The sequence below is a fragment of the Corvus moneduloides genome, chromosome 16, assembly GCF_009650955.1.
Source record: "Corvus moneduloides isolate bCorMon1 chromosome 16, bCorMon1.pri, whole genome shotgun sequence".
Lineage (NCBI taxonomy): Eukaryota > Metazoa > Chordata > Aves > Passeriformes > Corvidae > Corvus > Corvus moneduloides.
Window position 1 is genome coordinate 6,019,696 of NC_045491.1, and position 17,206 is coordinate 6,036,901.

The 17,206-nt window shown below is 44.6% G+C and overlaps 1 protein-coding gene across 3 annotated transcripts in view; it reads right to left on the reverse strand.

Annotated features, from left to right (window-relative positions):
- The window catches only part of TTYH3 (tweety family member 3), a 74,317-nt gene that overhangs the window by 19,626 nt on the left and 37,485 nt on the right, over positions 1-17,206 (reverse strand). For all 3 annotated transcript variants that reach the window (XM_032125506.1, XM_032125505.1, XM_032125504.1), the window contains exons 3-7: positions 10,229-10,340; positions 9,382-9,602; positions 8,495-8,590; positions 5,889-5,961; positions 5,470-5,545 (exon numbers count right to left, since the gene is read on the reverse strand). In XM_032125506.1, the coding sequence (XP_031981397.1) occupies positions 5,470-5,545; positions 5,889-5,961; positions 8,495-8,590; positions 9,382-9,602; positions 10,229-10,340 (578 nt within the window). The remainder of the gene's footprint in view (positions 1-5,469; positions 5,546-5,888; positions 5,962-8,494; positions 8,591-9,381; positions 9,603-10,228; positions 10,341-17,206) is intronic.

The window sequence follows — 17,206 nt, forward strand, 5'->3', positions numbered from 1 at the left end:
ATTCATTAGCCTACTCTGGGGCAGCTCCTGCCAGCTGCTCCATCTCCCTCCCACCGACTCTTTCTCTGGGACGACTTACGTCTCCCCAGCCAAGCCTCTAAACAGCAATTAGCAAATTCTGGGCAGACAGGAGGGCAGCAAGAACTGCTTTGTGCCTCACTTTGGGCAGACCACAGAAGTGACTGTCCACAACTGCTGAGCCAAGGAAAGGGCTGCTCCTCCCTGGCTCATAAATCACACACAATGGCTGTGTGAAAAAGGATTAAAACACACCTGCACTGAGACAACAGCACAGCACCACACACGGTGACCCAGAGGAGCTCTGATCTTGTCACCTATTTATTTTAAACCAACAAACCACTAAAGGTTTCTCTTAAGCTCCCACAGTGGTATCAAGTTTACATCGCCTTTGTAAGTGCAATAAGCATGACATACTGCTAATGCAGAGCTCTAGAAACGTTTCTTGAGGGCCTTCTAGATTGTCCCTGGCGGGCAGATTGGAGATGAGAGTTCCTGATATCATAGTTCGCAGCTTGTAAGCCCAGGATAAAGATTGCTGGTTACAAGTGAAGCAAAAAGCAGTACAGTGAAATAAGTGCTTGCCTTGCTTCACCCTGGAAGGCAGGATCAACAAGGAATCACTGTGGTAGCACTGGCTTTGCTGCTGACAAGTGCGACACTCTACACAAAACACGCTTCCCAAAAAGGCACAGCCATCAGGAGCAGCTCTCCCCTGCACTGAGCCCGAGCTGTGGTGCTTTAAATCTGTGGCTACAACAGGCAATGAAGCTGCCTTAAGGTGATGCTCTACTGCAAAGCCTGGAAATTAAGAGGACCGTGCCCCCTGCCTCCATGCCATCAGGAAAAGAGGAAAGACTCTTCACCTGTTTTAAACCTGGTGGAGGCTATCCTGTACATCACCAAGTCTCATATTTCTGACCAGAAAACAGCTACACTAATCCATCACTTGCACTCTGCTAACAGCTCCAGGCGATTTCTTTCTATAATTATCTTTCTGATGCATTTTCCTCTCAAGGAAAATTCCTAAAGGTTGATCTGATTTTTGAAGCTGGCCTTTAGGCAATCTAGTTCATAGCAGAAGGGTTAGGTGGGGTCACATCTGCAGCTGCCCATGCCTGCTGTTGCTAGCAGCAGTCCTCCTGACTCACTCCTGGTGCACAGGCATTGTGGGAGCAGAAGGCAAGGAAGGGAACTACCAGAAATGCTTTATTTTTGCAAAGTCTGTTTTTCCTAGAAAGGAAAGTAGAGCTTCCTACTAAAGACAGCTTCAGCTGCTAGAACTACTTACTGCTTCTGCAACCATGGAGACTTACTACTCACTTCAAAGCCCAGCCAAAATGCAAAAATGGCATTATGCACCTGCCAAAAGGCAGTGAGAAGGTCTGTAGAGAGAAATCAGAAAAAAAGATCCTAGTTCCAAAGAAAATCCTCACACCTAGAACAGCTTTTCCCAGCTCTTCTTCATCCCTAATTGAGTGCTCTCTTAGCAGTGCTCATTTTACCTACACACCCAGATGAGGCTGTCTCTGTGGGTTCAATCATCAGAGAAAGCACCTGTGGTGTCAAAGGAAGGCAGCTGTTTTGGCTGGAGTTTCTTGCCCAGGTAATGTGTTCCTCACCAGAAGTTTTGTTTCCCTAAGGCACCAGTCTGACAGCAAAGGGAGGTATCTGCAGAACATTTAATTTCTCTGATACATCCTACTCTTGTATTGGTGAAAGCAAAGAGCTTGTAGCTGTCCCATCTGCCCTCCACTCAAAGCTTTCTGCTAATCAGGAGTCCAACAAAACCAGGCAGGAAAACAGCTTCTCAGTGCCAACATCAGCTCAGCAGGATTCTCAAGAGAACTTCTTTGGACAAACTCTTTCCTGCAGTGTACTCTGAGCTCAGGTAATAACTGTGCAGACACCAATGCCCCACCTGAGCTTTTGTTCTGACCTTACTTCTAGAGAGGAAACCGAGGCAGTGATGGTGTCAGTGCTTTGGCTGATTCAGCTCTGGACTTCCAAGATGAGATTGCATCAATGGGGGGCCAATTAGGAGGCTGGGCACGACAAGAACCCTCCCTGCTCATATCTCAGCAGCCAAGCCTCAGCATCCAGCCTGACCAGCTCGGCTGGACTGGAGCTAAAAGGCTCCATTATCCATCCCCCGAGGTTTACAGCTCCCTCGGATGAAGAGAGTGGCTGTTCCCCATGCAGATTTCTGGTAAGAGAATCTGGAGGAAGATCTTCCTGTTGTTTAGACAGATTGTGCCTTTTTATTTAATTTTATGCAACAAATCATCTGATAATAACATAATATCAGTGAAAAAGAATGGGACTAGAAGATGGCCTCCTGCTTGGAAAATAAACATCTTGGCTGCACCAAGTCTTTTTACTAGCAGCAGGAGCTGATTATACAGCCACTGTTCAACTCCATTGGCTTTATCTCAATTAATGAATACAGGATGAGTTAGGCACATACATCAGCCTCTTCTGCAAAATTATTTAAGTATTTCCTTCTCCAGGAAACCTGCATTAAAGTTCTTTGCCTCCCTTTTCTCCCCCCATCATTTTTTTACTGCAGCACAAATTTAGCTGCAAAACAAGAACATCTCTCTAGCTAAAAACATGACAGTAATAATGCACTTAATCAGATTATTCTCAGCTCCATTAATTCCACTTAGATTTGAAAACAGCAATTAATACATAAACAGGAATATTAACATACTAGTTGCCGAGTATTCAACTCAGTTATTTTTCTGTGAAAACTACAACTGCCACCAGCAAAAAAATATTGCAAATATTGATGGCTCAGTCCCAGTCAGAATGTCAGAGCATAGAGAATCTTACAATACATTGTATGTAATAACAACAGCTAAAAATAGTGATTAAAGAGAAAAATTGACCCAGCACTACCAAACTTCTTAGGATTACTCATTGCTTTTCATATACTTAAAATTAAATGGCAGCACCCAGCCCAGCAGGCCAGACCTCAGCACTGGCCAGAAGCAGATACCTCAGCAAGACTCAGCCCAACTTCAGCTGAAGTGATTCCCACAGCAAACATGATTCCTACACCTGTGACAGTCTTCTTCCATGATCTACCTGAACCCCTCCAGCCACTCACACTCTCTTTTAGTGTGTCTACACTGCTGGTAATGTTAGAGAACATCATCCAAGGAGCAGAGACAGCAAAGCAGAGAGTATAAAGCACTGGAACCAGGGGCTTTCAAACAGGGCCTCTTCCTCTGAGAGGACAGCATCGATGCTGACTGTCCCTGTCTCCTGGAGCTCATCGCTCTCCTTGTACATATGGCTCAGCCGATCACAAAGCAGCTGTTACAATTTGCAGCCAAGGGATACTAACACTTATTCCAGACTTTTAAACAGGTTTTATTTGGATTAAAGTGTAATTGCCACACTGCAGTCCTCATGTCATCATTTTTCTTCCTGCTCAGATGCACAGGAAGATCTCGAGACTGGGGACCAAGAGCTATTTCCATAACTTCCTGATCATAAACTATGACACAGCAGTGAAAACCCACATGGGAAGACAGAAGATTCAATCATCTACCAAGCAGCTGCCTAGCGCAATGGCAGGCTCAGAAGCTGGACAGATTTCCTTCTGGAGAAAGGAAAAGGTGCTCACCAATGCTCCTGGCAGCAGGAGCTGACACACTCAGAGCCCATGGAGGGGTCACTCTACTGACCCAGGCCTGTGGCAGCACCTGCTCTTCCTCCTCTTCACATTTCCCTTAGACCCAATCACTTGTTTATGGAGCTCTAACAGCTGTTAGATGGTGGTGCTGCAGGAGCAGAGCCTGTTTTCCCCTGGGGGAGCCAACTGTCCCTGCCGGGGAATGTGGGAGGAGGGATGGAATGTCAGCCCTGCACTCCCTGTTAGCCTCCAAATGAATGATACTGATCAATGGAAAACCACAGGAGTCCAGCAGACAAGGACAACTGAAATGGAGAAGTAGCACAAAGGGGCCTTTCTTTAGCTTCCCAGGGTCAATCTAATTGTTACCAAACACGCTCCAGAGCTAAGCTGGGTTAACAATTTATCACAGCACACAGCTGGCATTAGCATCAGGTATTTCCCCTCAGCCTCACTGACCCACTTGTTTCCTTGGACAACCAGGAAACCAGCTTGGCACCTGAAGCCACATCTTTGTCACCTTCACAGCCAAGAGAGGTTTTTCATCTTATGCTAAACACTCATTCTCTTCCCTCACTACATTTCTTTGTTGCAAAGAGCACTGCCTGGCTCTATCATCTCCTTCCCAGGAGATCAACAAATAAGGCATTCCAAAAATAAGATGTAGGGTTGCAATATCAATCTGTACGTATTCTTTTATACTACATTCTGTCTCCAGACATAAATGTTTTTTACTGTTTCCAATCCCTGCATCCTCAGCCATAGCTACATACCTAATTTCCTGCCAGTTGCACACTGAGAGACAGCATTTGGCTAAGCACAGACCTTCTGCACACACAGCAAAAGTTCTCTGGTTCCACCAAATAAGAACCAGAAAAAACACAAGTCACTCCTTTTACAAATCAGCGCCATTGCCTATTTGTGTTTTACCATACACAGAACTACATAAAGGAACTATCGGGGGAGAGAAGGCAGGAAAAAAAAGTTAACTTTGGTAACTAAGCAGCAAACTCAGTCCTAAAAATACTTTTCCTTTTCAGCACTTATTGTATCTCTGCTGGCAGACACCCAATCACCTTTTTGTTAAGCCATGGCTCTGAATGCCATCTTTGCCCCAGTGAAGTTCAAACTGGAGGCACCCCTCATCTCAACAACCACTTCAGTCTAAATTAGGAGCAACAAACCCCAAATATATCAGTGCTTCAGCTGGATGCCACTGTGATGCAGGCACATGCTTTAAGTGGAACAGGACACACAAAGCAGTCAAAATACTGCATTTATAATGGAAAGGGAAATTCATACTTCTTTGCAGCAGTTTCCATTCACTTACCCTTCAAAGAGGCTACTATTTATAGCCACCATTAAGAGAAAAAAATTATATATAAACTATTGATAACAGATATAAAAATAAGTATTCTAGATTGAGGAATACAGACCCAAGAGCAAGTTTTAAAAATGACAACTCAAACAGCACACTGCTGCTGCCATGGTTCTGTCACTTAGAGAGGAAAACATGACCCAAGAGTGCTACATTTAAAGCAAAATAATCCAGGGACTTCTGTTATTCCATCTTATCAGTTATTTCCACCCAAGGGTCAAGGCAGGAGAAAGGTTCTGAAGGTGGTTCTGATGCATACATGTACACTTTTGACCAGAATGCTGTTTTTCCAGAGCTCCACACATTTTGTTTCCCACTGTACGCCAGCTCCTCTGTTTCAAACACAGCCTGAAATTCTCAGTCACTGCCATGCTCCTGTGTGACAGCTGGAGCTGCAGAACCCTGTGCCAAAGCCAGTCCCAGCACTTACCAGCACTGAGCACTGCATTCTCTTCAACCACTTTGGAGACATAAGCATCAGGGTTGATACAGAAGTCACTGGAGCCCTGGATAGATGGAAGACAAAAGGAGTATCAAAGCACACCAGCATCAGAGCAGTTGAGCCAGGTTAAGCTCAGGGAACCTTCTATTCTAGGGGTGTTTCAGATGCTGAAGTCTCTCATCACCATCCCCACCAGCGATGCTTTACACAACCACAGCAGTGCTGGAGTACAAGCTACTGCACCCCACCATGGAGAAGGAGCAGCTCATGTACTTTTCCTAGATGGAAATTATTAGGACAGTTACTTAGAGCAGAATATGCTATAAAACAGGCACAGCATAACATTAATCTGGTGTCTGCTAAACCTGCAGCAAAGGGTGAATGGGATTTGGATGTGAGCCACTTACCACAGCGACAGCCAGCTCCAGGCCCAGGGATCCCCAGCTGACAATCAGGGCAAACACCCCAAGCAAGCACACCCTGTGGGAGACAGACAGATGGCAGATGTAGCAGCTCTGATTTCAAGCAGTTCCTTTCACAAGATGTATTATTTGGAGTCCAAAGCAACTACTAAACCCAAAAAATTATTAACCACTGACTGTATCCTCAGATAAACTATCCTATTTTACATGTCATGGACAGCAGCAACCAGAGAAGTTCATGTCCAGCTGTTGGTAGCCCTGGAGCTACAGGGGAAGGGAGAAGTAGGGAAGCAAAGTATTATCCTGCTTCTAGCAGAGAAACCAAAGGCACAAAGACACAGAGGTGGCTGTAGGGGAGGCAGATTGGCAGGAGGTTGACTGCAGTCCCATCACTTTCACTGTTTCCATTCTGGGCTTCATTTTCCAGGTCCAAAGATACCCAAAGAAAAATATGCTAAATTAAAAAAAAAAAAAAACAAAAAACAAACCCACAAAACCATATTGATCCAAAATTGGAGAAATCTCTCCTGTGTCTACAATATATGAGGTTGTTGGATGTAAGCACAACACAGCTACAGATGGTGGGAGGGAACACAGCCCCTGTTAGGACACCTTGGTTCCAAGCTGGTGCACCCAAAGAGCTCCTAAGCATCCCACATAGCTCCAGGAGAGAGCCAGTCACCTGCAGGCAAACAGCTTGGAACCACAGTTCAGGTGCCTACCACTGCCACACGAGTCCATCTCCACACAGATTTAAAACTCTGTTCTGACAGCTGGACCTCATTACTGACAGAAATAGTGGGATGTGTCTGCTGTCAAGCAGACACAAGGCAGAGGGATGACAGAGCAGTGGCCTCAGTGACACTCAGGTGCAGACACTCATGGAAAAGGCTTTTACACTTCCCAACCAGCACATTAGCTTTTCGCCCTTGCTGTCAGTATGAGTGGTAGAGATATTTAGGCTATAGTGCTCCTCAACTCCCTCAGGTACAGGGCTGCAGACTAATAAGCAGTTTCATTTTATCTGTTTCTATCTTCAAAGTAAAGAGACACTGGCTTGCTCTCTTAGGGATGCTTTTTCCCTCAGGCTTTGAAACATAAGTAGATCCCTTCCCACCCACACCCTGAACAATACAAAAACCTGTTCATAACCAAGACATTTTTTATTCAAATCTAGTACAAGCATCTCTGTGAGGAAGGGACAGATCTTTTTTCTGCTACATTTGTCTCACTGAATACTAGAGTTTTAAAAAAATAAACCTATGGGTCTCCACTAAAAAAAAAAACCAAAAACCTGTCTCTCAGTTTACCAACTTATTTTAATTCTAAATAACCCCTATTCTGTGAATGGATCTATGCCTCATCTTGCAGAAGTAAGGGAGTTTCACCAGACTGACATATGCGCTGCACTCTGAAATGAGACTCTTAAGACTTTATTATGCCTTTTCCAAATGGATGCAAAAATTATCAGCCATGGATCAGCAAGGTTCTGTGGGTTTATGACATAAGGACAACACAGCTTGGTGCCTCCAGCTGAGCATGTTAATCAATAAGACACATTTGTTGTTTTACTTTAACTGAAGATGACTGGGTCAGTAACTGATTGCTTGGCTAAAAGATCTAAAACTGGCATTTCACCATCTTGCCTGGCTGTGATACACTTGTTTCTTTATGCCATGTGCTCCCTTTAGGGAATGCCTTAATATGAACTTCTGGCTAACAGAGAATGAGATTCTAATTTAAACCCTGGGTTTGCCATCTGTGCATACACTTGGACTTTTGTCTGTATAACCTGCCAGGTATGAAATCATCTGGTAAATAATAAATCTGAATACACATTCCAATTATTAATGGCATCACCACGAACCAGGATAAACCCTTGGCCATGTCAGTTATCAAACTGTCACTATGCTTATGATACCAGTATCTTTGCCAAATATGTCAAGCTACAAGACAGGGAGAGGAAGAGTTTTTTCCTGTAATGGGGCATTTTCGGTGCTTTTGAGAAACAGACATGCATTAACATTGCAGTACCATGGCAACAAGACTCCTTCTCATAACTGTGCAAACCATTGCTTGTTCTCAGTTTAATGTTCCCTCAGGTGTGACAGCCCCAGGTAACAAGAGCAGATAGTGACAGGGAAGGCAATGCTACCAGGTTGTGTAGACACATGCAATGCTTATCATCAATTAACAAATGCCTTCCCAGCTGTAGAGAATTAAGGGGAGATTTTTAAAGCCTGTAATTTTAAGGAAGAATGTTCACATTACTATCTCCCAACAACTGGAGGCTTCCAATGCCACCCAGTGGAAAGCAGACTGCCTGGATGAGTTCCTCACCTTCGATGAGAAGGCAATGAACACCAGTAACACTGCATTTTATAGCTCAAGAACCTTCCTGTGAACATCTCTTGCATGAAGCCCTGTTTCCACAGAGCTACACACTACAATATCTCTCTACTCAATGGCAAATTTAAGATGCTCAGTTTCAGATGTCCTTGACATCAGTTGACAACAGGCAGAGGTTCCCACTAGCAGGCACTTGGATTCAGCTGACTTTCCTTATGCCCTGTCCTTGGGTCAGGACTTACCCCATAAGAATGGCCCTGGAGTTTCTAATGAGCCCAAAGAGCACCAGCAAACATATCAGGACATGAAACAGGAGCAGGCCCAGGTATCCCAGCCACCTGCAGCAAACAAAAACATTGTCTGCAAAGGAAAACTGGTGTGTAAAAAGCACAGATCAAGAAGTATTGTGATTTATGGGGAAAACACAGCCCTTCTCTTCTCCAAAACCACCTCCAAAGATTAATCTTCAGAGATCTCTGGTATTTGTGGGACTGGGAGTTGAGGCAGGTAAAAGCATTTACACAACACACTCAGCACAAATAGTTGTTGAGAAATGAGACTGCTAGTGTTTTCTAGTGTGAAGTTATATGCACTGGTCATCATCAGAGGAAGAAAAGCCATTGGGGCTTCTTAAACTTCCTAGATATTTGTTACGAAATGCTTCCATTATTTATTCCACATGTTTGGATAGAGATTTTTCTTTTGTGGAATACCACTGATGCAATATCTTACTAAATATGTTTAACAAAAAGGAATGCTAGGGTGTGGTTAACTTACAGAACTAGTGCCACTTTCTACTCTGTTTAATGTGTTCTTTATGCACTTATCAGGACAGAGCAGTAGCTATATCTGGTTTTTTCCCCCAGTGCTAGAATACAAACTACAGATTTTGTGTGTTGAGAATAAGTTTCTCATCAGTTGGTAATAAAGACATCTAAGACAAAAAAGCTGTGCATTTTGATTTAAACCGAATGCAATCTTACTGTAAGAAACAAATCAGCTGCGTGGGCCAAGAGCACCTGCAGCAATATAGAGAGCCTTTGGCTCAGCCATCCAGAACATGCACATAATATTTGCAAAACAGGCCAAAGCAGATGCTACAACCTCTACACTACAGCATGTTACACACCTGTACCAGTCATAGAGGTCAATCTGAATTGCCAGCTCCTCCAGAGACAGCTCATCATTCTTCCAAAAGGGGATCTCAGTTGCTTGCCTGACCAGATCATCCAAGAGACTTTGCAGTTTCTGGACAATATGCAGATAGTCCGTCTGCTTCTTGAACATCTCCTCCAGGACGAGCAAGTTTGGTTCCACTGTTTGGTTCAGGGCCACTGCAGTGTCCAGTACCTATAGCATGGGAAAGAAAAAGGGGGATGAACAAATTTAAAAAAAAAATAATTAAAGTACAGGAAGCCAAGGCAGTAAAAGGGAATTCATTCTTACTAGCAAGTCATGGACAGCTTGCAGATTACCAGTTCTCTGTCTTAAGAGCCTCAGACCGCTTACCCTTCAAAAGCAACTTAAAAGCATCTATAAGGGAGATTGTTTGCAAGTAGTCCAACGATGGCACCTCAGCTGAGCCTTAACACATGCACACATTTTGCAGCCATCAGGGTTGCACTATGATACCGTGAAATTAGAGACAGCACGGGAACAACCAATGGTACTAAAATGCTACATTTTACTAAGATTTGTCTGCTTTGGCCTGCCTCCTCTTCCGGGTGTGGAAGAGAGAGCTGATCACAAGCTGTTTTTAAACCTAGCAAAGAGAAGACTTCATTTAACAAGCTGCGTTCGCTTTGTTATTTTTAGAAGAGCGGAAGAAATCACCCCGCCACTAATGGAAATTTTAGCACATCTCTAAGCCCAGATACGAAGAGAAAACAGGAAGAGACACAGGCACAGGCGGATTCGAGAGGAGAGGTGCTGAGTGAGGCTGCTCCTCGCCACAGGCCCCGTGGTGCGGTGCTCACCCGCTCCTGGACGCCGGCCACGGTGCGGTTTGCGTGGCGCAGCGAGTACGTCAGCCGGTGGATGCCGTCACTGGTCTCCCCATTCCCGTAGAAGCCCACAGCAATTCCAGCACTGCAGAGAGAAAAAGCAACAAAGGGCAGAGGTAAAGCTGAAAGGCAAGTGTGCAACACAGGGCTTATGGCTACAGCGCCTGGGTAGTCACACCAGCGCTTTCCACAGAAACAGAAGCCGCTCCCTCCCAAAGGGAGCTGGGGTCATCCTGCTCCTCAGCAATCACTGAAAAAATGCACCTGTAAACATTCACAGCCACCAAGTCTCCACACAGCATCTATATGGTGAAGAGCAGAACACAACATGCGTATTTCATTCACAGTAAAATAATGAAAATCTGCTAGAGAACTGTTTGGGAGCTCAAGTCCAGCCACGGACAGCCAGAAATCCAGCCAGGCAGCTCTCCAGTGGCTTCTGCAAGAGGCCATTGCTGTGCCAGGAGACACGTGCCTTCTCTGGACATGAAATACAGATTATTTTGTTACATTTTTTTAAAGCAGGACACAAAGAGCTTGCTTTGACTGCTTGCCCATGGTGGCGGTTCCTCCAGATACATTTTCCATGCCCTCTTCTCTACCCTGTGAAATATCTATGAACATTATCTTGATTTATCTTCCCATTAGAAACATTTGTGTCACACTGATTTAGAGTACTGGGAAGGGAAGCTTAGTAACTTACTGGGACAAAAGGCTTATTTATTTTTAAAGTAAGTGAATTTCAAGCTTGCAGACACAATTCAACTCCAGCTGCTTAGCAAATTACCACCTATCAGCTGATTTTCCATAACTGTCCACACATATCAATCTGCCCCAATTATGAAGTAAACCATATTAGCTTAAGCCTCACTTAAAGGAGGAAGAACCTGTAAATGAGTTGCAACCAGAGGATTATCTCATGCAAGTCAGCAATACCTCTTCTATTAAGAGATCGCTGCAGGAACTCACAGTTCCTCTTCCCAAGCCCATATTTCCTAATAATAGAGGAGGAAAGAACTTGTGAAGGGATCACACAACTAAACTCAGGGCAAACAAACGTTACCAAGACACAGTTTTTCTGTTCTCATATTATATTTAGCTTGAGAGCACTCAGGATCTTTTCTAGAAAGGTTCTCAAGACACCAAGGTTGTGTTTGTGGCAGTGCAAAGGAAGGTGGTGGTGATGACCCTGTTGTAAACCTAAAGTTATTCTGGATGAAACCTTTAGCTCCTTCACAACAACTTTGTGTACTGTTCCTGCTCTCGCTCCTCTCCTGCAGGAAGACACATCTATCCCTACTTTCCTGGGCTCATCTGCTTCAAAAGAGCGAGCAGAACAATGTAGTTCACATGGTCATATTTCTCCTTGTACGTGACAAGAAATAGAAGCAAAGATCATGAACTGAAAGCAGATCCACTAGGAAAATCTGTGTCAGCCTCATGCTTTTTCCACCAATTGAATCTCCATAAATTATAGAGAGCTTGGCCCATAAAAACCTCAGCTGAGGAGTCTTCTAGGGACAAGAGGCAGCCTTCACACACAGAAAGAAAGGCAGCAGCTATGTAACAAAATATTTAGCATTAATACAAGAAATGGGCCTCTTTCTTCAGGAACACCATTCCTCAAACATTTTCCTAATGCAAATTTTGCTGATAACTAAAGAGAGAAAAACCCTCTGCATTCCTCCCTGGTTGCAGCTATTATCCGAGCTTGATAAGACATGCCTGGGGTGCACGGGGGTGGAGGGGATAAAAAAGAAACACTCCCCCCTCCCCCTAAAGTAGAGAGATTACAGATGCAAAGCTATGCCCAGGATAAGGCAACTCAGCATCCCATCACAGAAATTGCAAAACCATGGCTTGAATTTCCCCTTGTCTTATCAGAGCAAAGAAATTCACACAGACCCTTTCAGCCTCCAGAGCTGCAGAAAACGTTAACAGTTGCTTCTACCACAGGCACCAAACAAATTCCAGAACATTCTTGACATTGAATAGGCAGATCTGACCCCTTTAATTAGCAAGCAATTTCTATTCAGCCTGTTACAGCTACTAGAAGCCTATTATTTCAGCAAAGACTTGGTAAGTGCCCAAAATCTGCTGCTTGGCTCTCAGTATTCCCAGCACAGTAGCACTGTTTTGGTGGGAAAGACTCAGAAACAGCACTCTGAAGTAGCAGCAGCCACCTTGTCCTTGGGGATGCTGCACAGAGAGGTACATCAGCCAGTTTACTCAAAAGTACCTGCTATGAAGTGCTGGCAGTACAAGCAAGTGACTTTAAACTCGTTGCCCTGTTGGAGGCACAACTACCTCCAGCATCTTTCCATAGGCTTCCCATCCTGCCCAGCACAAACCACAGCTCCCACTGCCCCAACCCTCCAGGCACAGTCACTGCTCCTGAAAGAAAACACCACAGCACAAATATTGGGATAAAAGCCATTTAATCCAGGTAATAAACTCCTGTAGACATGCGAATCACACATTCACTGCAAATTACACATAAAGTGTTAATTATTCCATTCCTGCCCAGCAAAAGCCAGCTCTGCACTCACATCCTGTGCTGGCAAGGGCCTCTGACACAGCCAGTTCTTCCCCTAGGAGCAAGCCATACAGTTTTGTGGCACTTCCCCTTCCTATCATGGTAGAGAGGGAAGGAAACCATTCCACAAGCCTGGGCTGGGGGCAGCTGTGCCTGAGGAGGGGGCAGAGCTGAAGGGCAGGCAGGGGGGAACTGCTGCTGCTTGGCTTTGTTTGCATTTGGCTTCATCTAAATCCAATAGTTGTTTCAAATCCCTGCCCACACACACTGATATGAGTTGCTATTGTTTAAAGCAGATTTAAGGATTTACACTAGTTTTTAACTACCTTTTATGTGATTAAAGGGAAACAGAGGAGCTCCTTCTATTTAAGTGCATTCTTTTAAAATAAAAGTAGATCAACTCAACCCAACAGCATAAGTCCTTGAGGTCATGATAAATCACAGGGCTTCTTGCACGAACCCTGGAAGGCACAGTAGCCTAAGATACAGCAGATCCATCTCCCAGTACAGGATGACAAAATCATCACCCAAGGGAGAAGCCTGTATTTCTGTCACACAGCCTGGATACAAGAAGAGCATTCCTGAATGACAGCTCTTTTCCACCCTAGCACCCTCTGGAAGATGCTCCAACACATATTCAACGTTCCTATGGGAAAGTCATCTCTATTTCTGCCATTCTTGCTTCTGTTGCACTCCCCTCCTAGTGCACACACCCCTCTCTCCTTCCAAATCCATACTGTCCCATCCTCAATTCCTCCTCCCAAACCTACCTTTGTCAGTCTCCTGTCACCTCTACTACCATCACCACCTCTCCTCTGCTTTCCCTCTCACTCATATTTTTGAATAACATCTTAAAAATCTATCTATCAAGGTCTTACAGGCCATCTAAAATGTTCCTGCTATTCAACACCGCACTTAAAAAGCTGCTTGGCTACTCAATTTTGTCAAGTTTTAGGGAACCCACTTATTTAAGTCAAGAAAACACTGCACTTCTGAGCTTAAAGCTATCACCACCAGTGCGCACACACACACAGGACACAGTACACAACCAGCTCTTTGAAGAGTTACACAAGTGAGATGGAAGAGGTGCACATCAGGATTTCTATCTTTTCCTACAAATACAACAGTGTGATTTAAACTCCTGAAGGCTGTCCACATACTTCAGGATCACTTTTCAGCAAGACTCAAGAAATTCAAGTCTGGAGAGCAGCTTTCCCACTGTGTGTATGCAAGAATCACATGGGCTTTAGACACCTGGATAAAGAACCAGAAAAGACAAATCAAGTGTAATTCTGGATTTGCTTGTAGCATGACCTGCAAAAAACCAAAAAAATGTTTTCTGCACTTACACATGATGAACATCAGAGCATTAATCTGACATAGAGAGGATATATGTGCCTTCTGGTGATGAGATCCTCCTACTGTAATACCACTGTGACCCTCTGGGTACCCAGTAACCAGTCTGAAAAGATGAGCACTAGCCATTCACATCACATACTTAGAAACGAATAATCTAACTACACCAAGTCATCTTTAATTACAGGAACTTCATAAGAAGAGCCCTTTTTAGACTTCCAAGTTCTCAGGAGGAATGTTAATTTGTCTGTCTAATTACCACCTTGCACTTTCGCACCAGGGGAAACTGCTATTACTGGCACTTGATAAAGCAAGTTTTCAGCATTTATTTGCACCCATTTCTTTCTGATACCCTCTCCACAAAGCTTTCTCCCCACCTTCGGAGCTGAGCTCCCTTCTGGGAGTGTTAGGGTCGCCTAACCCGTGGATGAAGTGCTTTATAAGACAACTCCCCATACACAGAAACCAATCAAAATTGGTAAGGACTAGAACTGAAGTAAGTGTTCATGGAACAATCTAGGCTAAGCATTCCTGCAGCTTTGTGTCTAGAGCAATTGGGAAGACTCATTAGAGACATTTTGTCAGAGAGCTCCTATTAACCAGTTATGTCTCTGCTGGCTCAGCATTCTCCCTGTTTTGAGTCATCAGGAAACAGGGATTCCAAGCCCACAGCAGGATTCCAAGCCCAACCAGCCCCCTGGGACTGAGGAAACCTAGAGAGAAGCATGTTCTAGGCACAGCTGGACTTAACCAGAGTTAACTAGCTCTCAGCTAGGAAGACTATAGTCCACTTCCAAGTACTCAGACTGACCAGACCTGCTGCTGGTTGGAATCTCTTGCTGCTTCAGCACCCAAACAGTGTCACAAAACTGCCCCCCAGGTCAGGCTCCTTTCAGAACAGCCTTATACCCCATTAGGGCAGCTGCTGCTCTCCTGGGTCTCCCGTTAAGTGTGACACACAGCTGGGATAGGATAGGATATATCCGGTGGGCTAATCTTTAATCTGTGCCATCAGGAAGTCACAGGTAGATACCAACAGTTGGAGTTGGCTTGTCAGGAGCTGTATCTGCATTCCCAGGCACACACTGAGCCCAGAGTGCCAAGAGACACTGATTTGAGGGCACTGTGGCACCCAGCTGCTGTAGAGAGGCAGAAAATCAACCTCTGCTCTGCAGGAGAGCAGCAGCACTTGGACAGCACCTTCCTCACCACGATGGGACCAACCTGCTCTTGCTCAAGCATGCTGATTTCAGAGAGGAAATAAAACAACTAATTTAAAAAGTCAAGAAAATGGTCATTCAATGTCACGGTAGATTCAGATAGAACCCTATGTTATGAACCTTAGTTTTCTGCATTTAACACTTGCAGAAACAAAGCATACACCAAGGATGAGAACCAGTGGTTCAGATTTTGAGGAAGCCTAAGCAGCTTTCCAGCTTGTGGGTTTGACATCAAGTTTATCAGAATTTATATGCTGCCCTTCCAATTTTAAATTATCTCACACACGCTCTGGAAAAGTGCAGAATACCTCCTTCTCACCATTTCTACAAGCAAAACCAAACACAACTACCACAAGGCAGCAGCTGCCTCGGTCACATTTGCTGCATAACCATAGCCAACAAGGGCCTGTAGCAGCAGCACAACTATAAATAGCATCAGCCAGAGCTTCTGTAAGAAAGGGCTAGGACCACAGCTCTCTCAGTGGATTGGAATGGATGCAGTTGAAGCTCTTATGATCACTAAAATAATGGTGAATGAGGCTGAGATTTCTTCTTTGCAAGTTGTTCTGTGGTTTGCCTACTTGCAATCAGTAAAGCATGGAAGAGCTCTTTGCAAACACAGCAATACTGGCTGGTACACAAGGTCTCCTCCTCAGCCCCTGCTTCTACAGGCAAATCCACCCCCAGCTGCTAAACTCACCACAGAATGTCTGCTCTGCACTGTTTGTTCCAACACTTCAATGCTTTGCTGTTCTCCTAAGTGAGTGCCTCGAAAGAGCAAATACACAAGTGCATCAGCAGCACAGTCTGGCTCCCGAGCAGCCCAGCCTGGCCTTCAAGGAACACCTCACCTCCCGAGGGATCACACACCCCACCCACCACCTATCGGCAGGCTAACGCAAAAAGTAAACCACAAGGCACTGCCAGATACCATCATCTCATTGCTCCCTCCTCTCTGACTAGGGGACTGCCCCCAGACCTGCCAGACCCACAAAGCAGCTGAGACCATCTGGAGTCTTGGGCAAGAGTAGATGATGCTTGGAATTGGAAAGAAACACAAATTGGAAAGTGCTCAATATAGGGCACACATCCAGAGTACTCATTCTCCCCAAGTCAAAATAAGATCAAAGGCTCCTTCCTTGCTTGCATGTCTGCAAACCTGTCCCTGCTTTTAAATGCCCCATCATTCACTTTTGAGGAAATGATCTCCTTTTAAATTCTCCTGCACCCATTCTCCACTAATTACTGGCTTTTTTCTTGTTTTTCAGCAATCCTTCTTTCCACCTCACCTCCAAAAGCTTCTATTGCTCAGTCATAACAGGAAACACTGCTGACCCCGGCACCATTATTAGCAGCCCTTGGAGATGGCACATTAGTACAGATAACAAAATGCAGCAGTGTCTTACACAGGCTACAAAATCTGAATGCTCCCTCCAGTCGAATACCAATCCTTCCAAATCCAAAAGAATCATCTATGTCTCTTTCTTCCTAATCTACTCTCCCACACAGTAATTCTTTTTGGACACCAGATTCTGAGAAATCTGCATTTAGACCTGATAAATATTTCAGCTGTATCCATCCTGTTTAAGCAATAAGCTCCCAAGGACAGATTTATCACTTGAGAAGTATCAAAGAGCAGGACATTAGCTATTCCTTTTCACACTGCTCAAACCACCAGGCAGCTCTGCAAGTGGTAGAAAGGAAGGAAATATATAACAGATATTTCAAAACATACATACATCAAATGGAAAGAGGCATTATTGCCAATAGTCACAAACTAGAGACAGAGCATTTGAAGTGTGAGGACGTGAGACAGGGTGCCCCAGAGAACGGGGACGA